General features: G+C 33.8%; 1 protein-coding gene across 1 annotated transcript in view; it reads left to right on the top strand.

Annotated features, from left to right (window-relative positions):
* The window catches only part of LOC128552937 (uncharacterized), a gene marked incomplete at its 3' end in the record, with an annotated part of 32,586 nt that extends 12,938 nt beyond the window's left edge, over positions 1-19,648 (top strand). Inside the window, exons 10-18 of the mRNA XM_053534016.1 lie at positions 2,615-2,692; positions 4,189-4,266; positions 4,417-4,458; positions 5,214-5,348; positions 7,183-7,260; positions 7,740-7,874; positions 8,441-8,518; positions 9,425-9,577; positions 19,377-19,648. Of these exons, the coding sequence (XP_053389991.1) occupies positions 2,615-2,692; positions 4,189-4,266; positions 4,417-4,458; positions 5,214-5,348; positions 7,183-7,260; positions 7,740-7,874; positions 8,441-8,518; positions 9,425-9,577; positions 19,377-19,648 (1,049 nt within the window). The remainder of the gene's footprint in view (positions 1-2,614; positions 2,693-4,188; positions 4,267-4,416; positions 4,459-5,213; positions 5,349-7,182; positions 7,261-7,739; positions 7,875-8,440; positions 8,519-9,424; positions 9,578-19,376) is intronic.
* Between the last annotated feature and the right edge of the window lie 663 nt (positions 19,649-20,311).

Here is a 20,311-nt window from a genome sequence, read left to right as displayed (position 1 = left end):
CTTAGGTAAGAAATTTATTTTACTTAAGTATATTTGTTATTCATAAAACGACTTAATAAGTAATTATTGGATTTTATTGTGGACGAAAATATTAAAAAAACCCCATTAATTTCAGACAGATACAGCATGCACAATTAGGTTTAAAGTGCCTTTATCTGAAAAACAACACTTTAATCGTACTCACGACGCCATTTTGTTTTCTGACTTAAGTCATTTCTTACGTATCTTAAGTTTAAGCTGTTTTATGAATAGAACTTAATTTGTTTACTTAGACTTAAGCTGAAATCACCACAAACTTAAGTAAAATCTTCAACTTATGTCAAAACTTATACTTAAGATGCTTTATGAATACGGCCCCAGGAGTATTTCGATGTATATTTGGAGATCTGTTCTTCCCACTTTTGGACTTTGTTTTGATTTAATAAATTATCCATATGAATAGCATGAGCGGGCCCTGGCCTCTGGACCAGTTTGGCATATAAGGTGTAAATGCAAGCAAAAATGTCTGATAAAATTCACCCATATATTTAAATAATAATTGCATTTAGGTTGAACAAAGGTGAAAATTGCCTAGACCTAATACAAGGTATAAGCAGTCTGATGGGTAGAGAAGACCCGTAAAACTAAAAGACAGTGAGCCTGTTTTCTGATCTCTTCTTTCACTTAAGCTTAATACAGTTCTACTTATATTAGATTTGCGAGAGGAACCAGCAGAAAATTTCTTTTAAATTCTCTTGGATCTGACTTCTAGGCTTTAAAAAATGTGTTTGCCGGCTTTAAGGAATAATAGCCCATTGGATGCAACCCTGAATCAGATAGTATATACACAGTAATACTTTTTTTTGTATGTATACAAGGCTGTAGGTGAGGGGGGTGGTTGGGGATATTAACTGAAGTTTCAGAAGTGTATTACTTTTTCACCTGATATTATAAATATTATTATTTACATTCTTTGGTATTTGTGTTTGACAGCTGTTCTCAATAAGATGGTCATCTTATTTTGGGAAAGTGTTGTAATATGTCTAAATAAAAGGAGTATGAGGGTCCTCCCCCGTTAAATGTTGCAACTTGGGCTTTGCCAAATTCTGAATTCTAAGAGGATTTCAACACAAAAACTATGGTTGTTACTTACTCTAGGTTTAAGTTATGTAATGTCCAAAAAGCCTTAAAAGCGTTTTGAATAGAAGTCTTTATTAGGGCGCGAGATCCTTGTAGGAAGTGGTACTTTAGATGATTTTGAATATGTCTTTTTAGGATAAAATTATCATGAATATGGTCTTATTTTTGCTCAAACAAAGAGGAACAATAATCAAAACAAACTGAAATAGATTATTAAGCTGAATATGGAGTTGAAGAAGATCCTGTAAGATAAAAGTCCGAGTTACATGCAGGTTACAGTTATAATTCTCATATTTAAAACTAGTCTATAGTGCTCTTATTTGATAGATTTAGCAAATACACATTCTTACATCATCCAGTGTGGTAGGGCACAAATTTTGGGTATAAACGAGTTATTTGCCTATTATTAGTAAGGTAAAAATATACCTGCATTATGGCGAAAACAGTACCGAATGACTTTTCCATTATCTTAGAACAAGAATGCATAAAAATGTTTCAAGAAACGTTAAATGAAGAGAAAATGTTGAAAACGTGTTTACAAAAGTTCATAATCGTATAGAAGAATCTTAAATATAAAAGACATAAATTAAAAACTGTTAAAATATCGACACTGTGACTGAGCACTCGACGCCTTCTGTAAAAGTTGTCTAAGAACAGATTTTATTTAAGAAATCAAACGTGGTTTATTGTTTATCGTAGAATAACCCGTTTTTTTTTTTTATAGTTTTAATGCATAAGAATAAATCACGAAGGCCGTAGGCCTGAGTGATATTTTGGTTCCCATAAGAACGAAAAACTCAGATTATTCTACGATAGATCACACTTTTGAACTTGTTATTTCGATTCTAACACGACATGCTAGTATCAACAGTGTAAGAAAAATAGTAACTACGCACCTGGACCGGATGACGTCATTGCACGCGAGTGGTTTATTGCAGAATAAACCGAAATAGATTCTGATCTACATGTTTGTAGGTTATTCGCTTGTCGTGTTTGAATTAAAAACATAAGTAATGGTGATAAGAGATACTCTTAGAAAGAGAATTGCATCTACGACATCAATATAAAGTTAAAATATCGACACTGTGACTGAGTACCTGTACGCCTTATGTAATAATTGTTCAAGAACATATTTAATCTAATTAATAAAAAGTACCGAGTGTGGTTTATCGTAGAATAAAGTGTTTTGAGTTCTTGACGTCATTGCACGCGCGTTGGTTATTGCAGAAAAACCCGAGATAGATTTTGCTCTATATGTATGTAGGTTTTTTTGCTGTAGGATACTCTTAGAAGGAGAATTTCTTGTGTAATTTCAGGCAGATAAATAGATGTACATGAAGCGGTGTCGAACAGTAGATTGAAACATAATTGAATGTTTTTTAGACGTACCGCATCTTAAAAGTTAAACTACTGGAAATACAGATCTGACATTCTTACATAGCAAGGTGTCGAATACTTGAACAATAAAATGCTGTTGTCTCATATCTATTTTAAGTTCGCAGGCAGCAGATCAACTTAAAATGAAAGCAGATGAAATCAGCATGCTGAAGAAAGAACTCGAAGAATCTAAAAGGTAATTTAGTTAGATTGTAGTAAATAAGTATATTTAGCGCTATCGAAAGCATCATGCTTTCTTTGTTTTTAAACAAACGGATCAGTGGAACCGCAATACCTGCTTTTATTTTGCAGGGAGAAAAAGCAATTACAGCAGTGAGTTTTTTTTGTTGACTTAATTATAAATATTCTCACGAAAACAATAAATTAAAAAACATAAAAATTCAACAGCATGTAAACACGTGAAATAACATTAAAGACGCCTAAGGATAAAATTAAATTAGCTTATTATTTTATATAACAAAATAACAAAAAGTTTCAAAATTAACACTTTTAATTTCTACTTGAATTTTAACTTGAATTTTGATTTGTATCAATAAGACTTCCGAGTGATGAAAATATTAAGCGTATATTTACCCCACCTACCCCAAAGAGCAGCTTTGATAATTTTATTTAAGGTCAAATACAGGAGAACAAGAAACAAAACAAACTGAAATAGATAGGCTGAAAAAGGAGTTGAAGATCCTATAAGATAAACTTAGCAAATCCGAGAAGAGTCAAAATGGGACCGAACATAACTTAAAAACATCTGAGTAATATATGTTTTCAATTATAGTTTTCTAACTAAAATCTTGTCTATAGTGCTTTGATTTCATAGAATTAGCGAAAAAGCAATGAAATATGCAATCTATAATTTATGAGAGCTGCACTATTGCAAACTGTTGAGAACATGATTCAGTGTGGTGGGGCAAAATAATTCATACTGAATATTTTGGGTATAAAAGAGTTATTTTCCCAAAGTAAAATTTATTTGCATTGTGGGGAAAAACTGCCGAATGACTTTTTTCTTACTACATGAATGCAGAAAAATGTGACAAAAATATAAATGAAGAGAAAGTAATGAAAACGTGTTAAAAAAGTTCATAATCAATGCAATTTTATTTTTCATTTGTCCATATAGAGAAACGTCTTTGTGACGGAAATCCATGCATTAACCACTCTGAGCACCAGGCCTTGAAATTGTTTGGAAGAATCTTATATATTAAAACGTTTTAGTTTTCTCTGGTAGTATTTCTAATTTAGTAAAATGATTACAAAAAATAAGTCTTGAAAAGTGGAGTATGAAAATATAAATGAATACTTCTATAATGTATCTGTAAACGACTAATCACCAGCACTGAATACAATATATCAATCTAAAATATTAACATATCGACACTGTGACCGAGTACCTGTAAGCCTTATGTAATAGTTTTTCAAGAACATATTATATTAAAAATATAAGTAATGGTGATAAGAGATACTCTTAGTAGTAGGATAATTGCTTGACGTGTAGTTTTAGGCAGATAAAATAGATGGTACATGAAGAGGTGTAGATTGAAAGATAATCTGAATTAATTTTTTAGACGTACCGCAATTTAAATGTTGAAATGCCGGAAATATAGATCTGGCATTCTTACAGATGTGGGAAGTCGGATATACAATAAAATGTTGTTATCTTATATCTATTTTAAGTTCGCTGGCAGTAGTTCCACTTAAAAAGGAAACAGATGAAATCAGCACGCTGAAGAATGAACTAGAAAAATCTAAAAGGTAATTTAGTTAGATTGTTTATAATTCTGTAAAATAACAATTATATAATTAGTTCGTTCGAAAGCCTTGTATTTAGTAATGTTATCGAATGCTTCGTATTTTCTGCAGAAACGGATCAGTGGAACCACAATCGCTGTTTTTATTTTGCAGGGAAAATGATGACCTCAAGAGCGAGAAAAAACAATTACAGAAGTGATTTTTTTTGGTTGAGTTCAGACACATAAATATTTCCGGAAAACCAATACATTTAAAAACATAATAAATCAACAGCATGCAAATATGAGAAATTACCAATTTAGACGCCTAAGTATTTAATTAAATTAGCTAATTAAGTTTTGTATAACAAAATAACAGAAAGTTTCAAAATTGGCAATTTTATATTTGTACTTGAATTTAAGACTTGAAATATTTTTTTTCGGTGCTCATGCGAAATGAACGACAGAATAGGATCGGCTAATCCATGAATAGCTCTAGCGATTCATATTTAATTTGCCGGTCCTATTCTGTTGTTTATTTCGAATGAACAACGAAAAAAAATAGATTCATGTCTTATATTTACATTATATTTTCTTTCCATTTGTAAACAAGATGATATTATAAATTGCACACATTTTGTGGCATTTAACATTAAAATCAGCTTCCCGGCCATTCTGTTCACCAATCGGAACAACTGCGACATCATCTACGGAACGTTCTCCTTGACTATACGCGGACGTCGTCAAAACAGCGGTCGGCAACCACTTAGCGTAACTTTCGCGCCATTCCTTTTGTTGTTTATGCGAAATAAACGTCACAATTCTAATGGAAAAGAATAGGGCGAATGTAAATATTTTAACTTGAATTTTGAATTGTATCAATAAGACTTTCAAATTAATAATCTAATATCAAACTTTCAACGTATATTAAAAAAATCCCCCAAAGAGCAGCTTTGATAATTTGATTTTTAGGTCAAACACAGAAGAACAAGAAACAAAACAAACAGAAATAGATAAGCTGAAAAAGGAGTTGAAGATCCTGCAAGATAAACTTGACAAATCCGAGAAGAGTCAAAGTGGGACCGAAGATAACTTAAACACATCGGAGTAATATATGTTTTCAGTTATATTTTTCTAACTAAAATCTAGTCAATAGTGCTTTGATTTCATAGAATTAGCAAAAAAGCAATGAAATGAGCAGTCTTTAATTTATGGGAGCTGCACATTTGCAAAATGTTGAGAAAATGATTCAGTGTTGTGGGGCAAAATAATTCATACTGAATGTTTTGGGTATAAAAGAGTTATTTACCCAAAGTAAAATATACTAGCATTGTGGGAAAAACTGCCGAATTACTTTTCATTTGTCGTACTACATGAATGCAGAAAAATGTGACAAAAAGATAAATGTTAAAAACATGTAACAAAAGTTTATAATCAATGCAATCTTATTATCCATTTGCTCATATACAGAAACGTCTTTGTGAAGGAAACTCCTGCATTAACCACTGTGATACCATTCTGAGCACCAGGCCTTGATATCGTATGGAATAATCTTACATATTTAAGACGTTTTTGTGTTCTCTCGAAATATTTCTTAAATATAATGATTACAAAAAATAAATGAGGAAAAGTTAAGTAGGGAAATGTAAACGAATGCTTCTATAGATTATCTGTTAACGATAAATCACCTGCACTGAATACATTGTATCAATGACATCAATTAAGAATATTAACATATCGGCACTGTGACTGAGTACCTGTAAGCCTTATGTAATAATTGTTCAAGGACAATTTATATAAAATATAAGTAATGGTGATAAGAGATACTTGTAGTAGGAGAATTGCTTGACGTGTAGTTTTAGGCAGATAAAATAGATAAACATGAAGAGGGGTCGAACGGTAGATTGAAAGATAATCTGATTAATTTTTAGACATATCTCATCTTTGAAGTTAAAATACCTGAATTATAGATCTGGGGCCGTATTCTAAAAACATCTTAAGTATAAGTTTTGACTTAAGTTGAAGATTTTACTTAAGTTTGTGGTGATTTCAGCTTAAGTCTAAGTAAAAAACTTAAGTCCGATTCATAAAACAGCTTAAACGTAAGATACGTAAGAAATGACTTAAGTCAGAAAACAAAATGGCGTCGTGAGTACGATTGAAGTGTTGTTTTTCAGTTAAACATAATTGTGCATGTTGTATCTGTCTGAAATTAATGTTTATTTTTAAATATTTTCGTCCACAATAAAAGCCAATAATTACTTATTAAGTTGTTTTATGAATAACAAATATACTTAAGTAAAATTTCTTACCTAAGTAATACTTAAGTAAATAATCAATTTCTTATACTTATACTTAAGATGCTTTATGAATACGGCCCCAGGCATTCTTTCAGATGCAGGATGTCGGATAAACAATAAAATACTGTAGATAATAAAGAAAAATGTATAAATATCTAATAAAATATAGATATCATATGGAAGAATCTTAAATATGTAAGTATAATGATTACAAAAAAGAAAAATGTTGAACAGTTGAGTATGGAAATATAAATGAATACTTCTACAATGAGCCTGTAAACAACAAATGACCTGCACTGAGTAGATTGTATCATTGACACCAATTTAAAGATGTTAACATATCGGCACTGTGATATTGAGTTTTTGTAAGCCTTATGTAATAGGTGTTCAAGAACATATTATATCAGAATATACAGGTAGTCGTGATGCAGAATTGCTTGAATGTATAATTTCAGGTAGATCATATATATATACATTATACATGAAGAGCTGTCGAACGGCAGATTGAAAAATAATTTGAATAATTTTTTAGACGTATCGCATCTTAAATATTAAAATGTTGGAAATATAGATCTGGCATATTTACAGATGCAGGATGTAGAATAAACAATAAAATGCTGCTGCCTCATATCTATTTTAAGTCCACAGGCAGTAGATCAACTTAAAAAGAAAACAGATGAAATCAGCACGCTGAAGAATGAACTCGCAGAATCTAAAAGGTAATTCAGTTAGATTGTTAATAAATCTGTAAAACTACAATAATGTACTTAGTTCTTTCGAAAGCCTCGTATTTTCTGCAGAAACGGATCAGGGGAACCACGTACAATCGCTGTTTTTATTTTGCAAGGGAAAGTGATGAACTCAGAAACGAGAAAAAGCGATTACAGAAGTGAGTTTTTTTGGTGGAGTTCAGACATATCAATATTCTCGTAAAAACAATACATTTAAAAACATAAACAAGTCAATAGCATAGCATGTGAATATATGAAATAACACATTTAGATGAATTGGATTTAATAGAATAAGCTTATTAAATCTCTTTATAATAGAATAATAAAAAGTTTGACAATTTTATCTTTTTACTTGAATTTTAACTTTAATTTTGATATGTATCAATAAGACCTTCAAGTAATGAAAATATAAACTTTAAACGTATATTTAGAAAAACCAAAGAGCAGCTTTGTTAATTTGATTTTAGGTCAAACACAGCAGAACAAGAAACAAAAGAAACTGAAATAAATAAGCTGAATAAGGAGTTGAAGATCCTGCAAGATAAACTTGAAAATTCCGAGAAGAGTCAAAAGAGGACCGAAGAAAACCTTAAAAAATCTGAGTAATATATGTAGAGTTTTCAGTTAAAATGTTCTAAGTAAAAACTAGTCTATAGTGCTCTTATTTCATAGAATTAGCAGAAAAGAAAAAAAAGGAATGAAATGTGCAGACTATAATTTTTTTCTCGAATTTATGGGAGCTACACTGTTGCAAACTGTTGTGAACATGATTTAGTGTGGTGGGGCAAAATAATTTATACTGAAGGTTTTGGTTATAAAAGTGTTATTTGCCAAAGATAAAAATATATCTGCATTGTGGCGAAAAAATACCAAATGACTTTTCAATTGTCTTAGTACATGAATGCAGAAAAATGTGACAAGAAAAGATAAATGAGGAGAAAATGTTGAAAACGTGTTTACAAAAGTTGATAATCTGTGCAGTCTGATTATCGATTGCCCATACAGAGAAACGTCTTTGAAGGAAACTCATGCTTTAACCGCTGTGTTACCATTTTGAGCACCAGGCCTTGATGTCGTATGGAATAATCTTACATATTTAAGACGTTTTCTTACAGATGCAGGATGTCGAATGAACAATAAAATGCTGTTGTCTCATATCTTTTTTAAGTTCGCAGGCATCAGATCAACTTAAAAAGAAAACAGATGAAATCAGCACACTGAAGAATGAACTCGAAGAATCTAAAAGGTAATTCAGTTAGATTGTTATTAAATCTGTAAAATAACAATAGTGTAGTGAAAGCCTCGTATTGTCTGCGGACACGTTACACAAACGGATCAGTGGAACGACAATGGTTGATTTTATTGTGCAGGATGAATTATTAACTCAAAAGCGAAAGAGAAGGATCAGTTTGAGATGTCAACATTTCCTTTGTTCTTTTCTTTGATTTGAAGCAAAGCAATTAAACGGAAAAGCGAAAACAAATACAGAGGTCATCATTACGATATATTTTGTGAACATTTACCCTAAGACACTTGAAGATAATATCATGAATTTAATTTTTAATGCCAAAAAAGTGCCCCACCTCCACCTTTTTAGTTTGTTGCTGCCTTTTACGTTATTTAATGCCAGAAACTGTTAATATCTACAAATTATTTTAGTCCTTCATGAATGTGAAAATTGTGCATTTATTCCAGGGCTCCAACAAGGGACCCCTCACTAATAGGGCGATTGCTTTACAGACAGAGTTAGCAGGCCGCTTACACATATGATCGCCTTTATATTATCAAGTCCTTTTCTGTTACATATTTCGGAAACATTTTGAAATTCGTCCATACTCCTTAAACAAAGTAATTATAGTCGTTGGGGACTAAGCAGCATGTTGCCGTCACGGTCACAGAGTGAGAAAAATATGCATTTAATCTAAGATCACTCGCCCAACCGACCTAGCTAGACAACCGCTTTCACATAATAATTATTCTTTCCTTACTAAAATTAATTTTGAGTACTATACCGTGACACAAGTACCGGCTACAGGATATTTAAAAATGAACATATTTTTATTATCGGAATTTTCGATGAGCAATAAAAGTCAAATAACATAAACGTTTAATGATATTTTCTTTCTGATCTACAACTTTCTTTTTGCACCAGGACCATACAACAGCTCCGCAAAGAAAAGAGTACGGGAGATGCAACACGCAGCAGCAGCGCAAATGTGAAAACAAAAGGTCTGGTTGAAAAATATGAGATGACCGAAAAAGAGTTGAAAAGTGCCAAAGACGAAATTGATGAACTGAAAAATAGGTTACTGTTTAGTTATTTACATAATAATTATTGTTTTATGTACTTTTAATTAAGTGTCCTTTATTCAGTTTCTAAAGGATCATTTCCTTAGGGAAGACTGAATTTGTGTCCAGGGTGGGATAAATCAAGATGAAGTACATCAGTTAATAATCTCCAATAATTGATTATCAAATACACCAAACTGAAAGTAGAATATACCCACTGCTAACTCGAGCAGTATTTCCAGGTGTTTTCAACTCTCCCTTTTTCACTGTCTATTTATGGTTAAATGGTTTGAAAATAGTTGAAGCCGAGCCCAGCCGTGAAATTCAAAACTAGGAACTTTTCTTGAACTGGCTAAATGTCTTGTATTATATTTGAGCTGGGAGAATTTGTGTTAAAAACGTTTTGAGCTCACATGAGCAATGCTCAGGTGAATTTTTCTGATCACTCGATGTCCGGCGTCCGTCGTCTGTCGTCCGTCAACATTTAGCTTGTGTATGCGATAGAGGCTGTATTTTTCAACTGATCTTCATGAAATTTGGTCAGAATGATAACCTTGAAGAAATCTAGGCCAAGTTCGAAAATGGGTCATCTGGGATCAAAAACTAGGTTACTAGGTCAAATCAAGGAAAAAACTTGTGTATGTGATAGAGGCTGTATTTTTCAATTGATCTTCACGAATATTGGTCACAATGATTGCCTTGATAAAATCTAGGCTGAGTTAGAAAATGGGTCATCTGGGATCAAAAACTAGGTCACTAGGTCAAATTAAAGAAAAACCTTGTGTATGCGATAGAAGCTGTATTTTTCAATTGATCTTCATGAATATTGGTCAGAATGATAACGTTGATAAAATCTAGGCTGATATAGAAAATGGGTTATCTGGGGTCAAAAACTAGGTCACTAGATCAAATCAAAGAAAAGCCTTGTGTATGCGATAGAGGCTGTATTTTTCAATTGATTTTCATGAAATATGGTCAGAATGATTGCCTTGATGAAATCTAGATCGAGTTTAAATATGGGTCATCTTGGTTCAAGAAGTAGGTCACTAGGTCAAATAAAAAAAAAACCTTGTGTATGCGATAAAGGCTGTATTTTTCAATTGATCCTTATGAAATTTAGCCAGGGTGATTGTCTAGATGAAATCTAGGTCAAGTTCAAATATGGGTTATCTGGGATCAAAAACTAGGTCACTAGGTCAAATCAAGGAAAAACATTGTGTATGCGATAGAGGCTGTATTTTTCAATTGATCTTCATGAATATTGGTCAGAATGATTACGTTGATGAAGTCAATGCCGAATTAGAAAATGGGGCATCTGGGGTCAAAAACTAGGTCACTAGATCAAATCAAAGAAAAGCCTTGTGTATGCGATAGAGGCTGTATTTTTCAATTGATTTTCATGAAATATGGTCAGAATGATTGCCTTGATGAAATCTAGGTCGAGTTTAAATATGGGTCATCTGGGGTCAAGAAGTAGGTCACCAGGTCAAATCCAAGAAAAACCTTGTGTATGCGATAGAGGCTGTATTTTTCAATTGATCCTTATGAAATTTGGTCAGAATGATTGCCTTGATAAAATCTAGGTAAGGTTCAGATATGGGTCATTTGGGGTCAAAAACTAGGTCACTAGTTCAAATCAAGGAAAAACCTTGTGTATGCGATAGAAGCTGTATTTTTCAGTTGATCTTCATGAAATTTGGTCAGAATGATTGCCTTGGTGAAATCTAAGTCAAATTTGAATATGGATCATCTGGCGTCAAAATCTAGGTCACTAGGTCATATCAAATAAAATACTTTTTTAAACTCAAGAGACCACATTTTTGGTCCAGTTCTTATGAAAATTGCCCAGAATATTTGTTTCCATGAAATCCCTAGGTCAAACATGTTTAAACTGTTATGGTGTTTTTCACAGGTGAGCGACCTAGGGCCATCTTGGCCCTCTTGTTGTTGGTTACGGCCAGGGTATATAGGTTTCACCCAATCTTCTTTCAATGTAGCTATCCAACGTTACTTTTTCTGATTCGATTCAGTTACATTTTTAATTCAATTTAATTTAGTTTTTAACAATAATTTCGTTATTTCTGAATGAACTTTAAAGAGATATGGCGCTGAAATGTGTGTACTTGCCCTTAATGAATATACTTCCTACTTTTTTTCAGGCATTCAAAATAAAATTTGAAACTAAGCTGACAGTTACGGTAATGCACACGTCAATTGGAATAAACAAACCTTTTAAACATAAATGTATAGGGAATATCAAACGCATACTTATTTCATTATTAATTTTAATCATTGACATAATTTTTAATTCGGAATCCATCCTGCTTTAAAGAGGAGATAGCCCGCTTCGAATGCGGGAGTCCGTGGGTTCGATTCCCAGTCGCGTCATACCAAAGACGTAAAGAAAAGGTGCTAGTATTTTCCTCGCTTGGTGCTCTGCATTAAAAGGACCGTGCTCGAACTGTTCAGCCCGGTGTCAGTATAATGTGACTGTGTGGGCATCATGTCACGTGTCTACAGCGTGATATTCCAGTGAATGTGGGTTCGAGCCTCACTTGGGGCACTGAATTTTTCATGTGAGGAAGCCATCCAGCTGGCTTACGGAATGTCGGTGGTTCTATCCAGGTGCCCGCTCGTGATGAAATGATGCACGGAGGGGCACCTGGGATCTTCTTCCACCACTAAAAGCTAGAAAATCTCCATATGACCTATAATTGCGACGTTAAACCCAACACACATACACTTAAAAAGGAGATCGTAAACGTGCGAGTCACTGACTTCAGGAAATGGGCAAGGTAAACGAAAAAATTGTAGCGATTATGCAGATCAGATTCTGAAACATCAATTATGATTGAAAATATTTTGATCAAATTACCGAAAATACTTATATTTGAAGTGATTTCTCTGATTTATTCATCATTTTAAGAGAATATCTTTCCTGAATAATTCTATCATAAAATTTCCTTCCAAAATTGGTGGAAAGTTATACATCTGATTGAGGTTGATGGTGTTCTCTGATCCCAATCGGAACACACATTTGCAGCTTTCTTTCTGTTTTAATGCAAATAACTTGCTTAGTCAGTTTCACTTCGAATTTCAAATTTCTTTCTTTTAACGCTTAGCCTTACGTTTTGAGAAAAAAATCAAACAACACCAAATCTTAGAAAGAAAGAATTGTTTCACGTGAAAATTGAACACCATGTAAAGCATGTATATTACTCTACGAAAGAAGTGTCAGCATACTGATATAAACATTGAATTCCGAAAAAGGACTGCCTAAAAGGGCCGCACTTCCGGGCAGTAAAACGCCTTTAAAGGGACGCATATTGCTACTTTCACAGTTCATGAGGAAGGGGTGCATATTTAAGAAATTGATGGTGGGAAGATAAAAAACATATTCCAAAATTGATGTAATACTTATGGACACCTGTAATATTCAATACTTTGTGGATAAGGATGTGGTACTATGAATGTAATAAGAAAACAGAGGTCCTTGTGAAAATACATTCAACACAAAATATTAAGCCTTTGTATAAGAAAAAAACAGGTTTTTTTACAATACCAGTGTAACAAATAATGTTGTACTTTTGAGTTTTTCTTTCTAACGCACCAGGTTTGCTTAAACAGGTAAAAATTTAACGCCCCGCCATCTCATCTGGATCGACGCCATCTTTCTCATTGATAAAGAATGTAAACAAAAAGATCAGAGTGGTATTAGCATTGCAAGGGCATAACATGACATTCTACACAATGAATACCTTAGTACAGATATCTAAGATGCTACACTGGTCTGACGGGTTAAATGCATAACGTCGATCACTTGAAATTGTTCTTGAAAAAGTGGTTAATTTTAGTTTATTTACATGGTTTTTAATTTTCCCACGACTTCTCGGCGATTCACTGCAAAAAAGTATTAAAGTGGCAGGGGCCAGTTTCGCATTTGGCCCGGGTACGTTTTTTAAATAAAATAGACATATGTACTTTACAGGCATATATATTCAACTGGTTATTTATGATGTTTATAGAACTAAGGATTCCTGCGTACGAGTGGTTATTGTGTAAAATAAATATGTGCATGTATCGATTTTCCTAGCTCCATGTAGACGGCCGGGTCTAAAACTTTACCGGACGTAACGGAAGTCAGACGAATTGGAAACGGTCGTCCATCCATCCAGCTTCGGCTCAAATTTGCGGAAAAAGTAAACGGTTATGCGATACTTTTCTTCCCACCATTATTTTCGTCTGGCCACATGCTTTAAAAATATGCATGTGTTTTAGGTCAGTCATTTGCAGAAAATACGGTACAGGTCGCGCAAGGTGTGCATTTTGGGCCATTTTTGTCTCAAAATTTAGTGTCCTGAAACCTGCGTTTTACTCGTTTTTATCACAGAAGCAACAGAATCGGCAGACTGAAAATGTCACATAATGAAGTGCTATGTCTATGCAAGACATTCGCTCAAAAATTGCCTTGAATTTTTCGAAATTGGATTTTTTATGATTTTTTTCGCACTGGTATCAGCGCAGAGTTGTGGAGTTTTCAAATTTACTGTCCCTTGCCCCCATAACTGCGCTGGTCGAACGGTAACACTAATAATCAACGGGAGACATGTTAGGTGTCAGCACGTGTATGATTTAAAAAAAAACCTGTCGATGTTTGTAATTTCTTATCAAATAACGAATCCTATTCAGAAAATGCGTCTTCAATATCTGAAAATTATTAATTTCTATGGACCTTTATCAAAAGATATTACTTACAGAGGACTATTTTCCGAATCGAACTCATTTCCGCTTTCTGTTGTGAGGCACATCCGTTATACTTTTTGACAACAATAACAAAATACAACATGATTTTATAAAGTCACATATAAACCAACTGCTACTCAGATCAGTGTAAGTGTAGTTGTTATTACAACATTATACTTGTTCATTACGTTATGAGATAAAGTTTTTCTTGAACTGCATTATCAATTAATTACGTTTAGATGGTATTGCATTTACAACTTGTCTGACCCCGTTTTTTTACGTGAATGACAGCAGTCTCGTGCAACTCGTGCAAACAGAGTTATGAAAAGTATGGTGGAGAATTCAAGGACACATTATAAATGGCATAAAAGTGAGGATAATTGTATTTTTGTCGAGTTTTGATCATTGACATTCCTGCTGTTTATTAGTAAGTTTTGTGAATGAGATTTGAAAGTTATTTTGCACATATTCACATTGATTCGACCTCTCAACCAAATTTCATACCTTATTTTGAAGATTTTTAAGAAAATACATTTTCATGAGTTTGTTGAATGTGTTTTGATATTTAAGTGCATTGTATTTCGTGAATACCAAGTTGAAAATTAATAATGGAACCATTTCTAGGCCCTTATTGCAAGCAACTCGACTTCTGTAACAATAAATGTTTAATGTATTAAGGGGAATATACTCTTTTAGTTTTGGAATGTGGCCTTCCTTGACCACCATATCTTTTCATATGCACTACTTTGTAAACAAACTAAATACTGTGTTTTAGCTTACATATGCAAAATGAAAATAAAGACAGTGAACTTATTTCACTTTTTTTTCTTTAAATTAGAATCTGTAGGATATTGATAAATGTTTGGAAAAGGTAATGTGCTATTATTTTCGCACAAAAAGTATTAATTGTTGACCTTGAATGTACATAATAAGTCGTATGTAATTCAACAATAACTTTCTTCTTTGAGTTTTTTTCATCTTTATTTTAGTGAGCATTCCTTTGTGTACTAATAACAGTTGAAACAGTATCCATTTCATGTACCAAAACTTTGTACTTTTTTGCAGATAAATGTTATCATACCCCACCCACTTTTTTCTAATTTCAAAGTCTGCGTCCCCTTAAAAACTCACCATTTTCAAAGAACTGTTACATATGTTCGTTTTGATGCATTTGCAATAGTGTACGAGTGTTGAACTTTCACATAACTAGGGGGAACACAGTTCAGCAAATGTTTATTTTTATTTCTATACAAATGGCATTCATTTTCAAAGAGGGACAACTTTTTCAGAATATTTTAAGTATCCGTCGTATGGGACAGTACGCCAGAACATGTAATGGTCAGGTAAAATATTGGTAAAGATGTTGTTCGTTTATCAAATATTTCTGTGTTTTGGCGATATACTCCTAAACCTTAAATATTCAAATTTATTTCTACGCTTGTGGAGAGGGAACAACTTGCAAGCAGCAGAGAAAACCGAAATCCTTAGATATGCATAGCGTCTATAACACCCTGTGCACATGAAAATAGGTCCCCAAACTGGAAAATGTATGATCTATTCAGGTATGATTTATCATTTAGTTTTATCTTGGTCATATTCTGCCAAGTTCAAGGTAAATTCCGTTCCTGTAAAAATAATATTTATCTCTCTGTTTTAAACAGTCATTTTATCATGTGATAATCTATTGTGGAGCCGCCGTAGCGCAGTGGTAGCGCGTCCGCCTTGAGATCGAAGGGTCCCGGGTTTGAGCCCGGCCACTGCCTTGGCGGTAGTGTCCTTAGGCAAGACACTTTAATTCCACATTGCCTCTCTCTCTCTGCTCTTAGAGGTTGGTTCCATCTGGAATGAGTCTCGAGAGCCATTAATTTAAGTTAAATATCAGGTAAAATATTGGTAAAGATGTTGTTCGTTTATCAAATATTTCTGTGTTTTGGCGATATACTCCTAAACCTTAAATATTCAAATTTATTTCTACGCTTGTGGAGAGGGAACAACTTGCAAGCAGCAGAGAAAACCGAAATTCTTAGATATGCATAGCGTCTATAACACCCTGTGCACATGAAAATAGGTCCCCAAACTGGAAAATGTATGATCTATTCAGGTATGATTTATCATTTAGTTTTATCTTGGTCATATTCTGCCAAGTTCAAGGTAAATTCCGTTCCTGTAAAAATAATATTTATCTCTCTGTTTTAAACAGTCATTTTATCATGTGATAACCTATTGTGGAGCCGCCGTAGCGCAGTGGTAGCGCGTCCGCCTTGAGATCGAAGGGTCCCGGGTTTGAGCCCGGGCACTGCCTTGGCGGTAGTGTCCTTAGGCAAGACACTTTAATTCCACATTGCCTCTCTCTCTCTGCTCTGCTCTTAGAGGTTGGTTCCATCTGGAATGAGTCTCGAGAGCCATTAATATAAGTTAAATATCAGGTAAAATATTGGTAAAGATGTTGTTCGTTTATCAAATATTTCTGTGTTTTGGCGATATACTCCTAAACCTTAAATATTCAAATTTATTTCTACGCTTGTGGAGAGGGAACAACTTGCAAGCAGCAGAGAAAACCGAAATTCTTAGATATGCATAGCGTCTATAACACCCTGTGCACATGAAAATAGGTCCCCAAACTGGAAAATGTATGATCTATTCAGGTATGATTTATCATATATTTTTATCTTGGTCATATTCTGCCAAGTTCAAGGTAAATTCCGTTCCTGTAAAAATAATATTTATCTCTCTGTTTTAAACAGTCATTTTATCATGTGATAACCTATTGTGGAGCCGCCGTAGCGCAGTGGTAGCGCGTCCGCCTTGAGATCGAAGGGTCCCGGGTTTGAGCCCGGCCACTGCCTTGGCGGTAGTGTCCTTAGGCAAGACACTTTAATTCCACATTGCCTCTCTCTCTCTGCTCTTAGAGGTTGGTTCCATCTGGAATGAGTCTCGAGAGCCATTAATATAAGTTGTAAGAACTTGTTTGGCAATCGAGAATAAACAAATTAGTATAAACTAAATAAAAACATATAAATAGTAATAAAAATGTTACACTGAATAAATGAATGTAATTATTTAACATTGTATTAAAGTTCAGATGTTCGTTTTCTTTTTTCTTGTCCGTCTATAACATTTTTATGCATGTCAGATATTCAAGTGACTTGGACCAAACATAAAAAGATAAGGTGTCACATTCAAGACCCATACGCCTCCCTTAAAAGTTAACGTCACGCATTAAAGTAACTTTTTTCTTGTCTACTCTTTATGCTCTTTATTTTTTACGCATGCACTGATGTTGGATTATTTTGGCACAGTTATTTGCCATAAAACAGATGAAATGTCACACTAAAGACTTACACATTGACCTTACAGGTTAAGGTTACGCTTAGAACTAAAATATACATCACTTTTGACTGTTCCATAACTTTTGTCATCGATTGGTGGATATTCAAGTAACTAAGCACAAACTTTCAACTTAACTAGACAAAGTATTGTGTGTAAAACCTACCAGGTCACACTTTTAGGTCTATAACTTTTGTATGAATGGATAAATGGTTATTCAACTTAGCACAAACATTCATTACCAGATGATATATTGAGTGTAAGGCCTAGACTATATCCTAAGAACAAAGGCCGAGGCCATGTTAAGAGGTTAGCATTTTTTTTACTAAATCTTCTTGTTCTGTTTAAATCTTTTTATATATTTGTACACATAGATGGATATTCAAATCAATTTACACAGACATATATCATAATATTTCAAGTGTCAGATGCACGACTAAGACTCCTAATTATCAGTGGTCAAAATCACACTTAGATGTAAAAGAGTTATGTCATATTTCATGTCTGTTTTATAACCTTTATATGCACAGAAGGATATTCAGATTACTTTTACCATAATAAGACGATGCAGTATTTATCATTTTTCAGTATGTCACATTTCTTTTTCAGTCCACAGGCATTATTATACCTGTTCTATTGTCAAAATGCTAAAACTCGTACGACTCACACTTTACTAACATCAAATAACGAGGGCACATTTCTGAAAATGTTTTGAAAAATCCAGAAGGTTCATAAAAATATCTTGTTCGAAAAGCTCTAACATGTGATGATGTTATTCTCTTCTACGCCATAACTTTTTAAAACCCATCAGGAATAATGAAACTATCTTGAAATTAGCAGCAGACTATGTTCAGTCCCAGAAAAGGTCACGTGATATAGCCACCAAGAAAACATATACTTGAACAAAGTCTAGGATTGCCTTATAGGAATAAAATCTGGAAAGTAGATCCATCGGAAGCACCGAGAACAAGGCAAACAGTGAAAATTGCAGACTCGAATTGATTGAGTCTGTTCATGAGCAGTAATGGAAAATGCAACACTGCACACGCCCCCTAGCATCGGCTTAAGCAGTATTCAATCTTCAAATCTATTTTACGAAATGACATTATGATCCAAAAAGACCAGAAAATATACCAATACTGAGATGAAGTCGGGGCGACTTTTGATGGCCTTATAGGAAGCTGCCCGCTCAGCTCCTTAGGGAGAACGCAGTATCGCTGGGGTTCGATCCCTGTTCTTAGTAACGATTTTTTTTGGATTTAACGTCGCACCGACACATGATAGGTCATATGGTAACTTTCCAGCTTTTAATGATGGAGAAAGACCCCAGGTGCCCCTCCGTGCATTATTTCATCACGAGCGGGCACCTGGGTAGAACCACCGACCTTCCGTAAGCCACCTGGATGGCTTCCTCACATGAAGAATTCAACAATTTGATTAATAGACATTGTGTTTAAATCATTCGTCTTCCTCTTTGGATCAATGTGGGGAAGTTGGCAATCACTTGCAGAGAACAGGTTTATACTGGTACAAAACCAAGGAACACTTTATTTCAACTGACCTTGTTACGTATTGAAATGTTTAAAAATGGCGTTAAACTCAAAACAAACAAATAAATTGTCTAACATGATCATATATCCTAACACACTTCATTCACATTAGGTCGATAGTTTCGACAATATTTAAATTTCACTGTTTTCTCAACAAATGTTGTCATACATTATATTCGTTTTGAAATTCTACAGGCTCAGCAAGGTAGTTGGAGCTAATATAATGAACGACAATCCAAATATTACTGACCTCAGTGACGAAAATCGGCCTACTAAATTGTCGGAGAAATTTTCTGAACTTTACGACAATGAATGGACTGATGCATTTGAAGAAGCCGAAAATGAGCTGCAATCAGAAGAGAAGGGTATCGCCTATCTCTACAAAACATTGGAGGTGAATTACATATCATGCTATAGAAATAACTTAATATGGAAACAAATCTTATATTTTCTGGAGAAAACTACATGTAACCATATAATAATCACTCTGTTCGTCCGTCGGCTCGTCCGACCGTATTTGGAAACCTTCTTTTCGGGGCAATAATTGTAACCCCTTACAGATTTTTTTAACTCGGCAAATGTCACATCATTGTTGAATACAGTGCAAGGTTTAGGATAGAACAAGAGTCATAACATCTGTCCATATTTGGACACAAAAATTGTATGATCCATGTAATTATTGACTCTATTCCGTTTTATATTATACTATATTAACACAAAGTCTTATCACAAGTTGTGGAATGCATTGCAAACACTCCACCATCGCATCTTAAAGGTTAATGCAAAGGTATTCTCTTATGTAGGGCATAGCTTTATTACGCTTTATCTCATTTTCATATAAATTTGGCCTAAGTATATATCACAACATTGTGAGATTATAAGTTCACGGATTCTAATGTGCAATCTCTAAGGTCAAATTCAGGAAAAGGTCAGATGAGTCCAATATTAAGATATCACAAGTTTGCAAAGTGCAGTGCTAAGAAACTGTTATCCTATTTTAAATGTCAAAGCCAGGAGTGTTCAAAAGAGTATTAAAATTTTGCACTTCCTTGTCTAGGCCATGAATTTGTTACCCTTGATCCGAATATATTTTAACTTGTATAAGAGTATATCACAGTACTAAAACTTTA

Source organism: Mercenaria mercenaria, unplaced genomic scaffold, assembly GCF_021730395.1.
Source record: "Mercenaria mercenaria strain notata unplaced genomic scaffold, MADL_Memer_1 contig_3311, whole genome shotgun sequence".
In the NCBI taxonomy this organism is placed as follows: Eukaryota; Metazoa; Mollusca; class Bivalvia; order Venerida; family Veneridae; genus Mercenaria; species Mercenaria mercenaria.
This window is presented reverse-complemented; position numbering and strand designations above follow the sequence as displayed.